This window comes from Juglans regia, chromosome 15 (genome assembly GCF_001411555.2).
Source record: "Juglans regia cultivar Chandler chromosome 15, Walnut 2.0, whole genome shotgun sequence".
Lineage (NCBI taxonomy): Eukaryota > Viridiplantae > Streptophyta > Magnoliopsida > Fagales > Juglandaceae > Juglans > Juglans regia.
This window is the reverse complement of record NC_049915.1, coordinates 4,599,331-4,620,119: the sequence shown is the minus strand read 5'-3', so window position 1 is coordinate 4,620,119 and position 20,789 is coordinate 4,599,331. Positions and strand designations below refer to the sequence as shown.

Here is a 20,789-nt window from a genome sequence, read left to right as displayed (position 1 = left end):
TATACTAGACTTAACATTATATGTTATTATACTAGTGTTATTATACATAAGTATTACATGTCATTATAAGTTTATAGATTAGTGTTGACACATTAGTATTAAATATTATTATACATTAACATTACATGTTATTATATATTAGTCTTTATACATTAGCATTACATGCTATTATACATGAGTGTTACAAGGTACTTGGTAGTAATAGACTAATAGTATGATGTTCACATATATCATATACTGAACTATTATTAGTCAATTTAGGCCTCGTTTAGTTACATATCTCATCTCATCTCTTATAATCAATACAACTTCAAATCTCCACACAAAATATTATAAACAATTCAACTTTTTCAAATCTTAAAACAAAAATAATATTAAGAAATAAGATTTTAACAATATTTTATTCAACTTTTAACTTTTATCTCATCTCATATGTGTAACCAAACGAGGCATTCGTCTATTTACTTTATAGTATAAGTATATTATTTTATAATAATTAACTCATACTATAATTGAATTTAACTAACTATATAAGTTATAGTTATGTAAAATATATATGATGAATATATTGAAAAATAAATATATACTTTGAAGTAACCACATGATACTATCAAGCATAATCTTATTAGAGGGACACCAGGATAAATGTTTTTCATCTTGAATTTTGTAATTTCCAAACACATCGGCTAATATAACTTAATATTTTGAGACAGTTAATTAAGTGGTTGACTTATGAAATCATTTAAAACATGCTTCATAAGCTTGTATAATTAAGAGTTATACAATCAATAATAAAAACTCGTAACACAAGAGTTGATGTGCAACCAAAAGATTTTGCATATAGGGAGTGCTACTTCGATAGTCGGTACTGAATTGGATATCGACTAGTGTATTATATATAAATTTTTTATATTCTTAAAGCATTTTTTGTGTATTTAAAAAATACAAAAAAAAAAAAAAACATACTTCAGTACAAATGATAGATACATTTTCTTGGTGTACTTGTCATTTCCCATCCTATATAGAAGATAATAAAGAAGCATGTTGAGAGATTTCGTGCAAGATAGGGACAATGTTTTCTCATAACTGTACAAAATTGCTGCTACCAAAGGTCCTAGCATCATATTTGAGGGGTACATCATAATCAAACCATATAAAAACATCAACAAAGGACATCACAAACATAGAAAGAAAGAGCAACGGAAATAGGACATTGGTCACTAATAATTCTCTTCCATTTCCCTTGTTCGATCTTACATTATTTAAGATAATACAAACAAATAAGGCTAAATCATATAGTCCTAGGACATACAAGCCGCGCGCATTCCACTTTTTAATGGTGGTGGACCTTATTTTTTTTTAAATGGAATACACAAAACTTGCATAACTAAATCAAAGTATATTACTCCTATACAAACATATGTTATTTATTTAAATCAATGAGTTTCGACGATCGATTAGATTTATTTACTAGATTAATTACTTCTAGTGGTAAAAGTTGTCTAGAAAACTATCAGCTAGCTTCTGACCAATGCGAACGGCAGACATTGTATCCAAATGTAGGTGATCTGCTAAATAGGTAGATCCCATGGAATCAACGTGCACGACATTCTTCAAGTTTATATTTAGCTGAGCATCTCTTACAGATCTTAGGAACTTTCCTTCTCCAGTAGAAGCTACAACCTGCAAAAAATATGTATATTTTTAGAATTTTTATAATGATCAATTTGCAAAGATGCTTGGTGGAACTGTAACCAATTTGTGAAATGAGAAATGTTTTAGTAAAAATGAGATCCCATAAAAGTAAATTCACAAACTAACATGGCTTGATGTGACACATTAAATATTGGTAAAGTCACTTTATTATAAACTAAATTTAATGTATCATATAAAGACATGTCAGTTTCTAAGAATACTTGTGAAAAAAATCGTGCATAAAAGAAACTGATTAAACTAAGCAATAAATAAACGAAAGAAAGTACCATAAGAATGGGGAGATCAGGATAGTCAAGATCCTGTCGAACATTATTGAAAAACTTCTCCAACCTTCCCTTATAGAGCCTAGAGTCCCACTCATCACAATCACTCTCTCCCTGATACCAAAGCAGTGCACGAATATTACCACCAGAACTTTGCCTCGCAGCTCTTGCTCTATCCACCAACTGATTGTATAGATTAGTATCCTTTTGCCACTTTTCTATCTTTGTTCCTCCTATTGCGCAAGGGACCAGACCAATCGCTTCAAAGTTTGGACATTTTGCCAATATTTGGTTGGAAAAGGGCATGCCTGGTCCCACCCCGCAAGTCTTCAAATTATCAATTTCCTTATGAAGTGGTTCACGAGCTATCTCCCAAGTCTTGTTTAAAGATAGTGTGAGGATGTTAGGAGTGGGAGTGCATTGTGGAGGAACCTTTCCATCCCACTTGAGCAAGTTGGTTTTGGTGTTATTGTAAACACCTCCACGTCCAGCCATGTTGCTTTGTCCTGCTAAGAGAAATATGTTTTTGGGTTTGAGCTCTCCGGACATAACAGACCCAACATGAGTAACAAGTACAAAGAAGATGATGGAAATAAACATCTTTTTTTCTTGTCTTTTAGATGTTGCAGTAGTAATAGTTGTGCAGTGATGGAAGAGAAGCAAGCTGCAACTTATTTATATGACTTGGAACTCCATTTTAGGTGGTGTACAGAGTGTATGATTTGTTTCTAGCCCTCAACTCTCTAACCAAGAAAACAAACTAGCACTCAATATTAGGAGTTTTCGACCACAAAAAAGATAGCATGTTCGCTTGTTTTATAATTTTTTATTTTAATTTAGGAAAAATAATTAAGACATAATATTTTTTACAACATTTTTACTACCCAGTTTTAAATTGAGGCTATTGTCGTAAATATAGTACTCCTATAGTCGAGCCTCATATAAGGTAATCTTTTAATCTAAAATCCATAATATTTAGAAAGCTAATACAATATTTCCTAAAAAATCAAGTACCTAGAAACCTTTCAAGTAAAATAAATTAAGCTCTACTACATAGTCTCTAGATCTAGTTTATACTAAAGTCTTTTTACTATTTAACGTGTTACATCAAACCACATCAGTTTATGTATTTACTTTTGTAGAATCATTATAAAAAGTCTAAAAATATACATATTTTTTGCATTTCTACAATACAAGGAAAGTTCCTAAGATGTTTAAGAGATGCTCAGCTGAATATAAATCTGAGGAATGTCGTGCGTGTTGATTCCATGGGATCAACCTTTTTAGTAGATCACCTGCAATTGGATACAAAGTCTGCTGTTCGCATTGGTCAGAAATTAGCTGATAGTTTTCTGTACAATTTTTATCACTAGAAGTAATTAATCCAGTAATTAAACCAGGTCGATCGTCCAAATTCAATAATCTAAATAAATAACATGATGTGTCTGTATCATCTTAAACAACATAAGATCGATCAACTAGTGATCAATATTGTCCTATATCCATGAATATTGCTCTTTCTTTCTATGTTTGTGATGTCCTCTATTAATGTTTTGATTTTGTTTGATTATGATGTACTCTAATATATATGCTGCCCTTTGGTAGCTAGACAAATACTTGAACTGTCATGAGAATTAAATTTCATGCATGGAATGTGTTACCGGCGAAAATTAATGTGAATACAGGAAATGTTATGCCTAAGTTGCATGGAATCTATGATCATGCAGACTGATCAATCACATTTTAAATGATTTCATATATCAACCACTTAAATTAACAACCACTCAAAATTTGATATATTAGCTATTAATGTATTTGAAAATGACAAAATTTAGAATGATAAAAAAAAACATTTATCCTCATGAGATGGCGCTAGTGGGATGCTTGAAAGTCTATCCCATGGTTACTATGAAGTTGTCCAGACGTTAATACAAAACTAATAAATCTTGGAATGAAATTCTTAAGTACCCTTCAAAGTAGGAAAACTAACGGATCCATATCGACCAATACATCTTACGTTACCATTGAAAAAAATCGAGTTGAAATAGTAGGTAATTACATCATGAAAAAAACAAAACAAGGAATTACATCAATCCACTCACAGTTTGAGCATCTGCTTTGTGAGAATCAGATACATGTCAAGGCCACCGGTTATCTATACTGACTGAGTAATGCCCCAAGTAGTAGGTACAAGTCCCAAATAGACAAGTCTCGTGGAAGCTCTTTGTAAAAATAATGGGTCCCGTTAATAAATAATAATTTTTTAGACTTTTTCAAGATGGGGTCTACGTTTTAACAAAATGTTGCACATGACTTGTCTATTTAGAATTTGCATAAATCATTTCTCATACTAATTGAAAGAATGAAACAAAGAGAAGAGGAATTGGAAAAAAGATTCACTCTTCATTTAAGATATTACATATCCTTATATACATCATGTAGTCAATGAAAAATTAAATACAAGATCATAACCAACATAAATACAAGATTTATAGAATAATACAATAAAGGAAAAATTCCTACAATATTCTCCTTCAAATCTTCACTATATTAGAATTGGTAGGTTCCATGATTTTAACAATTTCAGCTTGATGTTGGGTGGCATACTTTCCAACTCTGGCAGACTTGATTGTAGGCTTGATTCTCTTCCTTTTGTCTGGCACAAATGCTGCATAATGGTTAACATCCCCGCTCAAGTGCATGGGAAGTTGTCTAACCATGAGCTTGTCTCTTAACAGTAGGAACCGAGTTGTAGTTAAACCTTTAGTAAACACATCAGCAATTTGATCTATGGAGGGAATGTGCTGTAATGAAATGTCTTTATCCAGAACCTTCTCACGAATGAAATGGTAGTCAACTTCTATATGCTTGGTTCTAGCATGAAAGATGGGATTCGATGCTAGTGCTAAAGCACCTACATTGTCACACCAGACTGTAGGTATTTGAGAAATAGGAACATGTAAGTCATGAAGTAGCATCCTTAACCAGTTCATTTATGTAGTTACCAGAGCCAATGATCTGTATTTAGCTACTATGCTTGACTTTGAGACAACAACCTGCTTTTTTAGCAATCCAAGATACAAGGCATGGACCCAAGTAAATACCAAAACCTGTTGTAGATCTTCTATCATCTGTGGAGCCTACCAATCTGAATCACAAAATACATTCAAGCTAAGTGAGCCACGAGTGAAATATAGACCATGATTTAGTGACCCTTTAAGACATCTAAGGACTCTTTTAGCTGTTGTCCAATGTGTAAAGGTAGGGGAATGCATAAATTGGCATAGCTGATTGACAGAAAATGCTATTTCAAGTCTTGTTAATGTGCAATATTGTAGAGCACCTACAATTTGCCTATACTTAGTTCCATCAGCAAGAGGAACATCATCAGCTTGAGAGAGTTTGGAACCTGAAACAATTGGAGAATAATATGGTTTTTCCCCAGCCATTTTGGCTTTGTTGAGAAGCTCCATTATGTATTTGGCTTGACTTAAATGAATGCCATCATTGTCACTTATCACCTGAATGCCAAGAAAGAAAGACAGAGGCTCAAGATCCTTCATTGCAAAGTTTTTGCTAAGATGTTGAATAAGCTGCTCAATGTGATGTAAATGTGTTCCTATGATGATGATATCATCTATATAGACAAGCGCAAATATATGAATGAAGTTCAAGTGAAAAGTGAAGAGTGAATGATCCACTTGTGATTCATGGAAGCCAAGATTAGTGAGTGCTTTAGAAAGTTTGTGGAACCAAGCTCGAGGAGCTTGTTTAAGGCCATAGAGAGACCTTTTTAGTTTACAAACATGATCTGGAAACTGTTTATCTACAAAGCTTGGTGGCTGTTCCATGAAGACTTCCTCATTTAAATGACCATGGAAAAAGGAATTTGAGACATCTAATTGTTTTATTGGCCATTGATGATGAACTGCAATTGCCAAAACCACATGAATGTGGCTGGTTTAATGACTGGACTGAATGTTTCAGTGTAGTCAATACCATCTTTTTGTTCATATCCTCGGGCAACAAGTCTAGCCTTGTATCTGTCTAGTGATCCATCTGACTTTTGCTTTACTTTAAACACTCATTTGCAGCTTATGACATGTTGCTTGGGAGGTCTTGGACATAAGATCCATGTAGAATTTTCTTGCAAAGCAGTGAACTCTAATTACATGGCAGTATCCCACTCAGGCAATTTTGATGCTTGTTTGAATGCTTTTGGTTCAGTTGGTAACAATGGGGCATGGATGGCCATTATTGGGTGCCTGCTAGAGTAATATAGCTGATAGCCTGGAATGTCGGAGAAATGAGAAGAACATTACTTGAGGAAGATTCTTTCTTTGTTTGGGAGGAGAGAATGGCTAAATCTCAAGCTGGGAAAGAATTTCATCAAAGACCACATGCCTGGAAATGAAGACTTTGTTGGTTGAAGTATCAAGGCACCAACAACCTTTTTGATTTGGATTGTAACCAATGAATATGCATCTTTTTGTTCAGAAGTCTAATTTATGCTTGTTGTAAGGTGTTAACAAAGGAAAACAAGCACAACCAAAGACTCAAAGAAAGAGATAATTTGGATCCTTGTTCAGCAATTTAGTGTATGGAGTGGGAAGCCTATTGATTAGATAGACAGATATGAGAAAAGAGTCAACCCAGTAGGATTTTGGATGGCCGGCAGTGGCTAGGAGTGCTAAACCAGTTTCCACAATGTTTCTATGCTTGCGTTTTGCCACACCATTTTGTTGAGTTTTCAAGAAAAACCATAACTGATTAGAGGTGTATTCTCCCCTGCCCCCCCCCAAAAAAAAATGTGCTTGCAAGGTTTTTATTTTATGGGATAGTAGATTTTCTACTAGACACTTAAACTTGATGAAACAAGCAAAGACATTAGATTTTACTTTTATTGGAAACAGCCAGGTGAACTTGGAATAGTCATCTACAAAGAGAACAAAGTATTTGCAGCCACTATTTGATTGAATGGGTGATGTGCAAACATCTGAATGTATTAACTCAAGTGGTGCAATACTTTGGCGAGTAGAATTAGTAAAAGGAAGCTATTTGTGCTTTGCAAAAGAACATAAAGACATTTTATTAATGGCATCCTTGACTGGAAGATTGAAACAATGCAATATTTTTTGTGTTACAGCAAAATGAGGATGGCCTAATCTATTGTGCTAGACTGAAGTGGATGTTTTAATGCCAAGTAAAGCTGTTATTTGACTAGTCATGTTTTTGGAAATTCTGCCCATGTGGATCGGATAAAGACCATTCTCACTCCTTCCTTGCAGAAGAATCTTCCCTGTTGCAATGTCCTTAACATAGAAATGATCAGAGGTAAGTACAAAGAAACAAGCATTGTTATTGCAAAATTGTTGGATTGAAAGTAAATTTGTAGAAGCTTTTGGACAGTGTAAGATATGTTGTAATTTAAAAGATGCACCATTGCTTGAAGATTAGCAAAACCAATGTTTGTAATGCTGAGATTAGATCCATTTCCCACAGCTATAGATTCATTTCCTTGGAAAGGCTACTAGAAACTCAGGTTTTCACAAGAAGTAGTAATGTGTTGATTTGCTCCACTATCTCCAAACCAAGGATCAGTGTCTTCAACCTGAGCATTTGTTTGAGCAACCATTGTTGCCAGTTGGTAGGGAGGGTGTCTACCTTGAAAGGAGTAATCCATCCTATGAAAACAGTCAAGTAATCTGACATGGGACTCAAGTATTGCTTTGAAATATGGATGCAGATTTTGGTGAAGGAGAATGATTGGAAGAATTGAGATGAATTTGCTGACTTGATTGCTTTGGAGGGAAAGATTTTGAACTTGTGGACTGTTTAAACTTTTGAGGATTGAAATTTTTGTGGCCTTTGTTTGTGAAAAGAGAAAATGAACCAACTTTAGGTGGTATGCTTTTGTTTTGAGATTCAAGCAGAATTTCATGGTTTAGTAACTTTGCTTGAAATCCAACAAAGGTCATTGGATCTGTTTAAATTGCAAAAGAAAATGAAGTGACAAATGGGGTGTATGAAGGATGTAATCCACTGATGATGAATGATATTAAATCTTCATCATCCACAAGCTTGCCAATAGCAGCAAGTTGGTTTGCCAAGATTTTGCTAGTTGCAAATATTGAGTACAGGACTTAGAATCCTGTTTAAGGGTCTGAAGTTGTCTCTTTAGATGATTGACTCTAGACCTAGAGTGAGAGGCAAACTGAGAGGATACCTTAAGGAAATCCAAACTTGGCATAAGGTATTGAGTCCAAACATAGTGGAGAGGACACTCTCAGTCAGAGTTGTATTGATCCAACGCAAAAGGTATTGATCCTTCTTGTTACTGAGAATGTATTCTGGATTCAGAGTTGGTGTAGATCCTTCTTGAGAAGGAAGGAATTGTGGGGGACAAGGCTCAGTCCTATTAATAATTCCAATGAGATCATGTGTTCTCAGTGTTGGAAATAACTGTATATCTAAGACTAACTCGAAGTATAGTAGCGGAAATAAACGAAAGAAATTGATGATAATCACACAGAAAGAACACCAAGATTTAAGTGGTTCGGCTCAAAGTGAGCCTACGTCCACTGGTGGGGTCGGTATCGGAGATTTCACTATCAACAAAGATGGAGTACAGAAGAATAATACAAAACTTCTTTCTCAAAGAAGTTATCTCTCTATCTCTCTCTAACTTCTCTCTCAAGAAATCACTAAAACAAGACAAAAAATGATTTCTGAAGTGTAAAAAGAAAAGGAGGCGCCGTTTGGTATTTATAGAAACTGTGAATGTTCACTTCTGTGAACATTGGCTCGAGCAAACACTCGAGCGAGTGTCGAGCGAACGTTGGTTTTGTACACTTCGCTCAAGCCAACAGATGAGCGATGTCGAGCGAAGCTCTCTGACTTGGATATCGCTCGAGCTGAATGTCGAGCGAGTGTCGAGTGAAGCTCTCTGCCTGAATTCACTCGAGCTGAATATCGAGCGAGTGTTGAGCGAAGCTCTCTGTCTGAATTCGCTCGAGCTAAACGTCGAGCGAATGTCGAGCGAAGCTCTTTGTCTTCATATCGCTCGAGCTGAATCTCAAGCAATGCTTGTGCGAAGCTCTCTGCCTGATTTCGCTCGAGCTGAGTGAACCTCCGCTCGAGCGAACATACGACATTGCACTGTTTCATCTGAATTCAAGCCACCTCTTAACACTCATCAATGGTAAGAACTGTGAAACCCATTGTAGGTAGTTGTTGGTGTTGAGTTTAATGAAAATTAGCTGAGTAAGGTTAGGGATGAGGAAGAAGGAAATGGAAGATGTATCAGACATTGTAAAAATGTGGTGTTAGCCTTGTTTGGCTCTGCTACCATGAAAGAATGAAACAAAGAGAAGAGGAATTGGAAAAATGATTCAGTCTTCATTTCAGATATTACATATCCTTGTATACATCATGTAGTCAATGAAAAATTAAATACAAGATCATAACCAACTACAAGATCATAACCAACATAATACAAGATTTACAGAATAATACAAAGGAAAAATTCTCACAATCTTCTCCTTCAAATCTTCACTATATGAGAATTGGCCGTAGGTTCCATGATTTTAGTAATTTCAGCTTGATGTTGGGTGGCATACTTTCCAACTTTGGCAGACTTGATTGCAGGCTTGGTTCTCTTCCTATTGTCTAGCACAACTACTGCATAATGGTTAACACTAATAACCTGGTTACTTATGATTACCGTTAATTTGCTACTAGAGCAAGAAGTCGTTAATTTAACATTTGAACAAAAACTAAGAAGATCATAGAATTTAACGTTCAAATCATGTCAAGTATATGTTCGATGAAGAATGTAAAGTAAACATGGAATGATGTCATACAAACATCCAAACATTAATTTACTTTAAACGATGTCATACAAATAATTATAGAAATAAGTGTTTCATATTCAAACGTTAATTTACCTGAACTGGTACGTCGTAATAGTTCGAATATGTTTTTGTTTAATCGCGGGTATAAAGCTTCCTTATAGCATTTATGATCTATTGTATTATGTGGCATCATTTCAATTCGTATGTGTATGTTAGTTGGATTTGTCCATTATTATATTTGAATATGGCGGTTCAGATAAGGTAGTACAAATTAGCAAATCGCAAGTTATTAATTGTTATTAACAATTACTATATAGTTGCATTTAAGTTTATAATTATAATGTAATTTTTAATCTTTAATTTTGTGAAGTTTTTTAAACATGATTTTCTTCGATTACAATTCTCATGAAATTGTAATGAAGTGGTAACAAAGGATACCATTACAAAAAAAAAATTATTTGAGACAGATTATTTGCGACGAGAATGATCATTTAAGATAAAAACAGACACATTTTAACAGAAAATTATCATTTTCGTAAAAAATAATTGACAACAAATAAACAGTTTTAGTGTATGTAATGTTGGCTGGGCAAGAATAGCTGAGGGGTTATAATGTGACCTTTCAAATTTTATTATTACAATTTGCTTTCATTTAATTTAAATGAGAAAAAAAAAACAATGACGTGGCTCAATCAGAGATGAGCCAGCCATGCATTTTATTATTTAATTGTGATATTTTTTTTTTGGTTAATTAGCCTTTTGACAATTCGTATCAAAGCGTTTGATCCAATCGAAACCGATTTTCATAACTTTTTTAAAGAATGGCTTCATGATATATATAACAATCAAATTTACAAGAAGTACTGAAAACAAATCTTAGTTATAAAGACGAGGCTAAAAAACGAACTAAATTAATTGAAATCAGAAATCAAATGATCATAAGCGAAAAATACTAACTATTTTGGTGGTTTTGTTTTATTTTTATTTGTTTACCTTTAATTTGGTGGTTGAAAGTTCCTGATTATATTGAGAGCTAGTTAGGTTGTTTTCTTGGTTAGAGAGTTGAGGGCTCAAAATATATCACACACCCTGTGCTGCTAATAAATTGCATGGAGTTCCAGTATGTCTATATATATATATAGGCCACCAACTTGTATTCCATTACTGCACAAAGCTCATGTACTGATCAATATCTAAAAGATAAGCAAAAAGGATGTTTCTCTTCGTTATCTTCTTCGTCCTTGTTACTCATATTGGTTCTATTATGCCTGGCGAGCTCAAACCCGACAACATATTCCTCTTAGCAGGACAAAGCAACATGGCTGGTCGAGGAGGTGTCTATAATGACACTGTAGCCAACTTGCTCAAGTGGGATGGACTGGTTCCTCCACAATGCACTCCCACTCCCAAAATCCTCACACTCTCTTTAAACAAGACTTGGGAGATAGCTCGTGAACCTCTCCATAAGGAAATTGATAATCTGAAGACCTGCGGGGTGGGACCAGGAATGCCCTTTTCCAACCAAATATTGGCAGAACGACCAGACTTTGGCGTGATTGGTTTGGTCCCTTGCGCAATAGGAGGAACAAAGATAGAACAGTGGCAAAAGGGTACAATACTGTATAATCAGTTGATGGATAGGGCAAGAGCTGCAAGCCAAAGTGGTGGACGTATTTGTGCACTGCTTTGGTATCAAGGAGAGAGTGATTGTGGAGAGCAAGACGCCACGCTCTATAAGGGAAGGCTGGAGAAGTTTTTCAATGATGTTCGAGAAGATCTCAACTCTCCTTACCTCCCTATTAACTTGGTATTTTCTTTTGTTTATTTATTACTTTCCTAGTTCAATCTGTTTGTGTAAAGTTTCTTAATTTTATGTATGGTTTTAAACTCATAAACTGACATAGTTTCATATCATGATACGTTAGATCTAGTTTATAATAAAAGTGATTTTACAATCTAATGAAAGCTTTTTGTGGAAGCTTTTTGTGGCTAAGTCATTTCTCCTTTCACAAATTAGTTAGAGTACACGCAACAAACACACACACAAACACACACACACACACACACACACACACACACACACACACACACACACACACAATGCATCTTTGCAAATCATTATAAAAATTCTAAACATATATATACATATTTGTTGCAGGTTGTAATTTCTAGTGGAGAAGGAGAGTTCCTAACATCTGTAAGAGATGCTCAGCTGAATATAAACCTGAGTAATTTCAATAGCGTTGATTCTGTGGGCTCAACCTTTATAGCAGATCATCTGCATTTGGATACACGTTCTGCTGTTCGCATTGGTCAAAAGCTAGCTGATAGTTTTCTATACATCATTAGCCCTAGAAGTAATTAATCCAGTAAAAAAAACTTGATTCATCGTCGAAACTCATTGATTTAAACAAATAACATATGTTTGTATGGGAGTAATGTACTTGATTTAGACTTAGGGTATCCAGTAAATAAACCTGATCGATGGTCGAAATCCAATAATCTAGATAAATAACATGTTGTGTCTGTATCGTCTTAAATAACGTAAGATCGATCAAGGGAAATGGGAGAAATCAACTAGTGATCAATATTGTCCCATATCCATGAATATTGCTCTTTCTTTCTATGTTTGTGATGTCCTCTGTCAATGCTTTGATTTTCTATGATAATGATGTACTCTAATATGCTACCCTTTGGTAGCTAGAGAAATATAATTTGAACTATCTTGAGAATTAAGGTGCCGTTTGGATAGTGAGTTGAAATGATATGAGATAAGTTGAGATAAAATTTGAAATTTAAATAAAATATTGTCAGAAAATTATTTTTTAATATTATTATTGTTTTGAGATTTGAAAAAGTTGAATTGTTTATTATATTTTGTGTGAGAATTTGAGAAAATTGTAATGATGAGATGAGACGAAACACTTTCATTATCCAAACGAGGCTAAAACTCATGCATGGAATGAGTTACCGACTAAAATTGTGCGTACAGGAAGTGTTGTGCCTCAGTTGCATGGAATCTAGCCATGATGATCGATCAACGTGTTTCTCCATTATCTTCTAATAAGGTTTCCACCTTTGGTTGCGCTCACAACATTCTTATGTTGAAGAAAATATCAAATCCAAGTGATTTGATGACTATGAAAATTAAATCAAGATAATATCAAATCAAATTATTGATTTGATATATATATCAACCACTTAAATTAACAACCACTCAAAGTATGATATATTAGCTAATGTATTTGAAAATGACAAAATTTAGGTTAAAAAAAGTAGTTATTGAAATTTCTGCTCAAAGATTATATATAATAGCATGCGATATATATATATATATATATATATATATATATATATATAGTATTTTATCTTATAATTGGATCGTTGATCAGATTAAAAGGGTGGTGAGCACCTTCAAGCCGTTTATTCGTTGAAAATTGTTAATTTAATAATTTGTGATCTTGAATTATTAATGTAAAATAATGTATGAAAATGTTTGTCTACTACAGCCGTTAATTTCATGAGTTAGCCTTTTGGGACTATAAAAGAAAAATACGATTTAGACGGCCAATTTATCTATAAGTTCATCAATGGAGGCAACTCTAGTTGTAAAAGCAGAAGTAGAATTATGGGCTCATGCATGATCATAACCAGAATCTCTAATAAGGAGGTTGAACTCGACATCCTTAATTAACGCCAGACGTCGGACGTGTTTGTTTTCACAACCATTCTCAAGTCATCATTACGAATTTTTTAGATTCTCATTAAAAATAAAATAATTTTAAAAAATATATTTTAACAATATTTTATAACTTTCAACTTTCATATATCTCAACTCATCTCATCTTATTTCATATTATCTATGAAAACGAACGAGACAGCTCACCTCAACCTATTAAATTCAAGCCGTCCAGTAAACCAAAAGTCCTAGAATTAAATTCTTAAGGCCGTGTACTGGCCCTACTGGTTATGGGATAATTTCATAATTATTATAAAAAATATGAATATTTATAATGAGTTATTTTCTACAAAAATGATTATGTTTGATGATAAATTAATTTTGACAAAAAATAATTATTTTCGTAAGAATTAACTGACAACAAATAAGCTTTTTCTTATATGCAACAAGTGACGTGCCTCATGCTGCATTACTGCCACATTATTATGGTATGTTTAGCTTGAGGAATTAATGGAATAAAAATCTATTGGCTGAGTTTCATAACAAATAATGGAATATGGAATAGTTCATTAATTTCTTAAAATAAGATATATAACTATATATAAGACATTGTTATATGAATTGTACCTCAAAAAAGATCCTTATAGTTTTTGAAACTTCTTTATTTTTATTTTTTTAAAGGTTAATTTGGTTGGCCAATCAACCCGGGCCCACGAAATCATGGGCCATGGGGTGGTGGAAACAACCCCGGCCCACATTATCCTTATACAGGATTATGCTACTTTATATCTCATATCACAGACTATATATTTTTAATTTTTTTTTAATTTACTTTATTCCTGCTAAACTAATTGAGTTGTTTTACTCATCATGCATATACCACATACTTATTATAGAAAAAAGGAAACAAAAATGAAAAGAAATGTGAGGTGTGTGGTGTGTGGGATGCTAAGTAGAATTATTCTAATATATAATTTTTTTTTTTTTATATCCCAAATGAAGAGGAAGAATTGTGGGTGTAACCAGTCCGATTCGGAGCGATTTTAGACTTAATTTAGAACCGAACCGGTATACACATGTTTTGAGATTTGAAGAACTGATACCGCACCTATTACACCCCTAAATCAGTACTTTCATTTTTATCGATTCCGGTTCGATTTGGTCCGGTATATGATAATATATAATATAGTGATATATTATAGTGTATTATAATATATAGTGATATTGTATTAGTATAACTACTAATACTATAGACTATAGTAATAATATATAGTTATTTATATATGATTTTAAAGTTTAATGTTATTTTAATTAGTGATTTAGCTTATAATACAAGGTTATTTTATATATTAGATATAAAATTTATATATAATATAAAAAATAATTTAAAAAATATTTTATATAATTTAAAAAATTAAAAAAAAAATATATTTATATGAGCCGGTCAATTTGGTATTAGAAAAAAAAATCGAAATCGGATCAATTTCAATCGATTTTAAAAATATAAAATCAGTATGGAACCGAACAGATTTAGAACCGAACAGAACGTTCTGTCCCTTTTATTCTTTCACCCCCAACAAGAATCGATTAGAGAGAGAGAGAGAGAGAGTTTTCTAACATATATAGCGTACTTGACAGTATCGGTACGTACCCTTGAATTAAGTACAATTAGAGCGAATTGGGTTGTTGTAAAGTTTTGGAGATTGATATATGCCAATACCATGGCTAATCATTTCGTATGAATTGGGGTAGCGAATGGTGTCTTAGAAAACAACGTAGCAGGACTTTGCAGAAAATCGTTGAAAGAAATCAAATTGTATTTCTCATATATGCAAGACCTTTTAAACGAAGACATCTAGATCAAGAAGCCTTTTTATTCATGTCTATCTATTTCTATTATCTATTATCTCTATTATAAAAGCGGCTATCCGCTAATGAATACTAAATTTTTGCCATATTTTCAATCTCATTTTTATCCTTCTGTCTGCCGAATGTTTTTGCTTGAGCCATCGTTGTTTTTTCCCTTTTTGAGGTTAAAATTGGTTTTTAATGACTGGTCCTTTACTGTTATGCATTGTCAAATGTGAGGGATGTTTTCTCCCTACTGAGTGCAGTGATATTATCTCTAAAAAATTTCAGACCCCACTAAACTCTCTCTCTCTCAACTCAAAACTCCTTTTTTCTCTTTCTCCACCTCAATGCCCTTGCAATCGTCAGTAGCTGTGGAGCACGCCGGACATGAGGGTTTTTTCATCCCTCGCTGTCTGATGCTTCTTTCTCCAACAAACACCAAGCCCATAGAGAGAGAATGTGAGGCTTCTGAATGTATTCCTAGGGCTTGATGGAAACCACTTCTCCACGGTCGACGGCAGCCAACTCGACAAAAACTCTGCTTAGAGGCTTCTGATTCTTCACATAGGGTTCTTCAGGTTCGACAAAAACCACCTTCGGAATCTTCACCGAAGACATCTTTGCCTAGGGTTTCTCTCTTAGCACGCCATTTTTGTCTCTCTCTCTCTCTCTCTCTCAAAGCTTGTCTCTTTTTTTTGTTTTTATTTTTTTTTCTGGTTTTCACAGGCTTTCGAATGTATTCCTAGGGTTCAACGGAGACCACCTCTTCACGGTCAACGATGGCCAGCTCAACGGAAACTTTGCTCAGGCTTCAAAATTTTTACCAATAGAATCTTTGCCTAGGGTTTGGGCAGCCGTGGAGTGTGGCGCCCTTGACCCCCACGTGTGATTTGGTGACAATCGTGACACCAGGATGATAACCACACGGATCATACACTCCATCGCATTGTGCAAGTGTGCAAACATGTAAAATGTGTACATCATAAATATCGCAGCGAAAAAATATAAGGCTATCAGAAACTAAGTACCATAAAGTTTAACAACAATACAACCCGAAATAAAGTCCTCTAAGAGGTTAATACAGTCATCCGGCTGAAATATAGGAAATGAAAACAAAGGTCAAACGACAAGTAATGCGAAAAGTCTCGGCCCATCACTCCTCAAGTGGGGCTGGTCCCTTCTGCTCATACCCTTCCTCTGCATCAAAGTCTACAATTCCATGAAACGGAACCATAGGTACGAAAACCACAATGAGATTTCACAATCTCAGTAAATAAATCAACAGAACCACAACCAAGAGATTCAAGCATGAAATTATACAAGCAATCATATTCAACAGTTATGAAAGCAAGTACTCGAAATAGCCATTTTTATCAACTTCCCAAAAAATCATTTAATTACAGCCACACACTCCAAAAATTTCATTTGTACCCAAACACAACCATTTATTCTTGTGTTCAACATGGTCTCCCCTAAGGACCACTTGCACACATTGGCTCCCTTCATCACACTGCTAGTAACGACCGTGTATGTGACTTCGTTACGAGCGAAGCCTAACTTCTCGTCCGGCGTGTAACGCGACTAGGCGTCCTTTAGTCCTCGTTAGCAGGGGGCTCCAGAGGAGTTGTACCAAGAGCGTTACCGTCTTGACTGAGCCTGCTGTTGCTTGGAGACAACCTAGGGGACGTCATTCAATTTTACATGCTCCAGAGTGACCAGAGGAGCTACATCAAGATAATGCCACATCTTGCCTTGGGGTTGTGAGACGCACGCACCCGCACAAAAATATATTTACCAAAAATCTGTTTTTCAGATTACGCAACATAACATAGAACATAGCACAGTTTAATTAGACATGACAGATATCAAGAATAGTAATATGCAGATGCAGGACATGCAATTTATTGGGTGGCATGGAATAGCACACAACAGTCACACACAACAACACAGTAGTCACAAATTCGTAGTTTCACAAACCCCAACTACACGCTTTTCCCATCCTCCACCTGGCCCTTGGCCCAAATTTCAACAACAACTACGTCAAATAATCCTAACACTTTCCCAGCCCAAGGCCCCAGACTGCAACAAAGTTAGCGATAATTTCATGTAAGAAATTTATGGGTCACGCTGGAGCATTACTTACAAAGCGGAAGGCAAATATTCTAGATGATCGTGCGTGATGGTTTACGGGGTCCCGCAATAGAATTAGTGCACACGTCACTGCGAGGACGAACAAAGTTGGTTAGATAAAAAAAGCTGGACATTCGATAAAATGAAACACAAGGCAAGAGGCATAAAGGCTTACTGTCGTGGCGTCTAGAGGAACAGAGCAGCGGGGACAGGTGGTGGTATTGGTGAAACGGCCTGAACAGATGGGTTAAAATGGGTTCCTTTTAACAAAGATGGCAGATCCGACGTGATAATGGGTGAAGGTGAGGATTTTTGAGGTGGGACAGAGGCTCTAGTGAGCTTTAGCCCACGGGTTGGGTGGAAACCCAGGGGAGCGACCGACGGGAAAGGGAATTGTGTTACACGTGGGTGGTTGCGCGACCACTAGAAGATAGCTAGGAGTGGCAGCGAACAACAGTGTTAGGGCAAAATTGACCCTAAGGGTTTTGAAATGCAGATCAAAGGGTGGGGAAAACTAGAACACGATTTTGAAGAGGATGAGGCCGTTTGAGGGGTGGTTTGAGGGATGAGGAGCTCAGCCTATTTATAGGCCGATGGGTGGTTCTTGACAATCACGGCCGCGACTATGATTCGGGGTGCAGGGCGGCACGGGCTTCATGAGTGTCGCATGCGTGGCGTGCGATGAGTGGCTCGGGGTGGCGATCGACAAGGCTTCACGATGGCCGATGCAAGCTCGAGAGTAGAGGGAGTGGGAGAAGACTAGAGAAAAAGGGCGCTCGGATTGAGGAAGAAGAGAGGTGGGGCAGTCGACAATAGAGGTTCGTGCTCGATGCACGCGTGGCGAGGGCTGACTGGCAATGGGGACAGTGCTGCAGGTCACTGGCCATGAGAGGAGGAAGGAAGAAGAAGAGGAAAAAAAAAATGAAAGGAAAGAAAAAGAGAAGGGTGCATCGCCAGGGGAAGAAGGAAGGAAAAAACATTCACTTCCTCAGGCCACAAAACGGCACCGTTTTGAAGGAAGGGACTGGGCTACCAGCTAGTCCACGGGTTGGGTCGAGTTCTCCTCTCTTTCACGCCTAAAACAATTGGCCCATAGCACCTACACAACCCAAAAAAACCCACAAGCATCCAATTGGGCTCATATTAAGAAAAAAAAAATAAACCCTTAAAAAAAAGAATAAAACGCAATAAAATAAAATAAATCACACTAAGTTTATGGGGCCTCACACAGAGCGCGCCAAACATAAGCCCCTCCCTCTCGGTTTCTCCTACGCTTCCCTCCTTAAACTCTATATGGTTTGTGAGAAAGGTGAAGAGGTACGATTAGATATACATTCTTACTGAGCTTGTTTCGCCTCTTGTTTTTTATCCCCTGTAAACATAAAGATCCAGATTTTATTGTAAGGGTAAATGATTTAATGATGTGCATGTTTTCTCAAATTTTCAGGTATTTTTTGCTTTTGCTTTTTTTTTTTTTTTTAATAGTACAGAGCGTGTGAAGACAAAAATGTGTCATCCTCTACAACCTTTGCAAATTACGTTTTGCAACTCGTTGGGCCGTTTTCTTGAGGAAATGGAGAAAGGAAAACCAATTCTAGATGAAGCATGTGTTGTAGACATGGTCCAGATACTCCTTTATGCTTTCCACAAAGCCACTTCTTCAGCATTGGCGGTACTAGCAAAATATGTTCTTGATGATCATCCAAACGTGCTTTCAAAACTCACGGTTTGTAAATAAATATTAATGCTTAATGAAGTGTAATTTAGTGAACTTTCCACATTTCCTTAGCCTTCTTAATATATCTAACTAACATTTATAGTGCAGAAAGAGCACGAGGCGATTCTGAAAAGCAAGAACACTCATGAGCAATCTGAAATTACAAGGCAAGAGTATAAGTCAATGACTTCCACCCATATGGTACTATAAGCTACTTAATATATACAGACACACCCACACATATATGAAAAATTCTAAACATAAATCCCGCACTCCTGCACACCACTTAAAAACATGTGATCGTATCATTTTACCCTCATATTTCGTGAAATATATTTCATGAAATATGAGGATAGAACAGTAAAATCACATGTTTTTAAGTGGTGTGTATGATGTGAAACTTCTGAAATATGAGGATAGAAGAGTAATTATAGAAAAAAATGTTATATATTCAAACGTTAATTTACCTGAACTGGTAAATTAAACATGATTTTCTTCGATTACAGTTCTCATGAAACTGTAATGAAGTGGTAACAAAGGATATCACTACAAAAAAAGGGTATTTGAGACAGATTATTTGCGACGAAAATGACCATTTGGGACAAAAACAGACTCGTTTTGACAAGAAATTATCATTTTCACAAAAAATAACTGACAACAAATAAGTAATTTTAGTGTATGTAACGTTGGCAGGGCAAGAAGAGATGAGGGGTTATATTGTGACCTTTCAAATTTTATTATTACAATTTGTTTTAATTTAATTTAAATGATAAAAACAAGGAATGACGTGGCTCAAACAGGGATGGACCTGCCATGCATTTTGTTATTTAATTTATTGGTATAATTATGATATTTTTTTTTTGTTAATTAGCCTTTTGACAATTGGTAAAAGAGCATTAGATCCAATAAAATTCACTTTTCACAACTTTTGCAAAAATTGTCTTAAATAATATAATAACAATCAAATTAACTATTAATGAAAATGAGTTTAAAAATCACGAGTACTGTAATCAAGTTTGTTTTCTCAGTTACAGAGATGGGGCAATATTTTATTTAATTTATTGGTATTATTAAGATAATTTTTTCTTGTTAATATATATAGCAATTGAGAAATAATAATTAGCACCTGACAATTCGTATCAAAGCGTTTGATCCAATCGAAACCGATTTTCATAACTTTTTTAAAGAATGGCTTCATGATATATATAACAATCAAATTTACAAGAAGTACTGAAAACAAATCTCAGTTATAAAGACGAGGCAAAAAAAGGAACTAAATTAATTGAAATCAGAAATCAAAGGATCACAAGCGAAAAATACTAACTACTTTGGTGGTTTTGTTTTATTTTTATTTGTTTACCTTTAATTTGGTGGTCGAAAGTTCCTGATTATATTGAGAGCTAGTTAGGTTGTTTCCTTGGTTAGAGAGTTGAGGGCTAAAAATATATCACACACCCTGTGCTGCTAATAAATTGCATGGAGTTCCAGTATGTCTATATATATATATAGGCCACCAACTTGTATTCCATTATTGCACAAAGCTCATGTACTGATCAATATCTAAAAGACAAGCAAAAAGG

General features: G+C 35.1%; 2 protein-coding genes across 2 annotated transcripts; one reads left to right on the top strand and one right to left on the bottom strand.

Annotated features, from left to right (window-relative positions):
- Positions 1-1,485: 1,485 nt before the first annotated feature.
- Positions 1,486-2,528, bottom strand: LOC108990352 (probable carbohydrate esterase At4g34215). The gene is made up of 2 exons (XM_018964295.1): positions 1,983-2,528; positions 1,486-1,683 (listed from the first exon to the last, which is right to left on the bottom strand). Exons 1-2 carry the CDS (start codon positions 2,526-2,528, stop codon positions 1,486-1,488), a joined length of 744 nt encoding a protein of 247 aa, XP_018819840.1.
- Positions 2,529-11,045: 8,517 nt separating this feature from the next.
- On the top strand, positions 11,046-12,197 carry LOC108990351 (probable carbohydrate esterase At4g34215). Its single transcript, XM_018964294.1, has 2 exons — positions 11,046-11,639; positions 11,991-12,197. The coding sequence occupies exons 1-2, from the start codon at positions 11,046-11,048 to the stop codon at positions 12,195-12,197; spliced, it is 801 nt and encodes a 266-aa protein (XP_018819839.1).
- Positions 12,198-20,789: the final 8,592 nt, after the last annotated feature.

Bases quoted from the DNA above. Each gene is read 5' to 3' on its own strand.
- LOC108990352 (XM_018964295.1), bottom strand. From the start codon at position 2,528: ATGTCCGGAGAGCTCAAACCCAAAAACATATTTCTCTTAGCAGGACAA. The intron at 1,684-1,982 runs GTACTTTCTTTC...TATTTTTTGCAG, and splicing joins CTGATCTCCCCATTCTTATG to GTTGTAGCTTCTACTGGAGA.
- LOC108990351 (XM_018964294.1), top strand. From the start codon at position 11,046: ATGTTTCTCTTCGTTATCTTCTTCGTCCTTGTTACTCATATTGGTTCT. The intron at 11,640-11,990 runs GTATTTTCTTTT...TATTTGTTGCAG, and splicing joins CTTACCTCCCTATTAACTTG to GTTGTAATTTCTAGTGGAGA.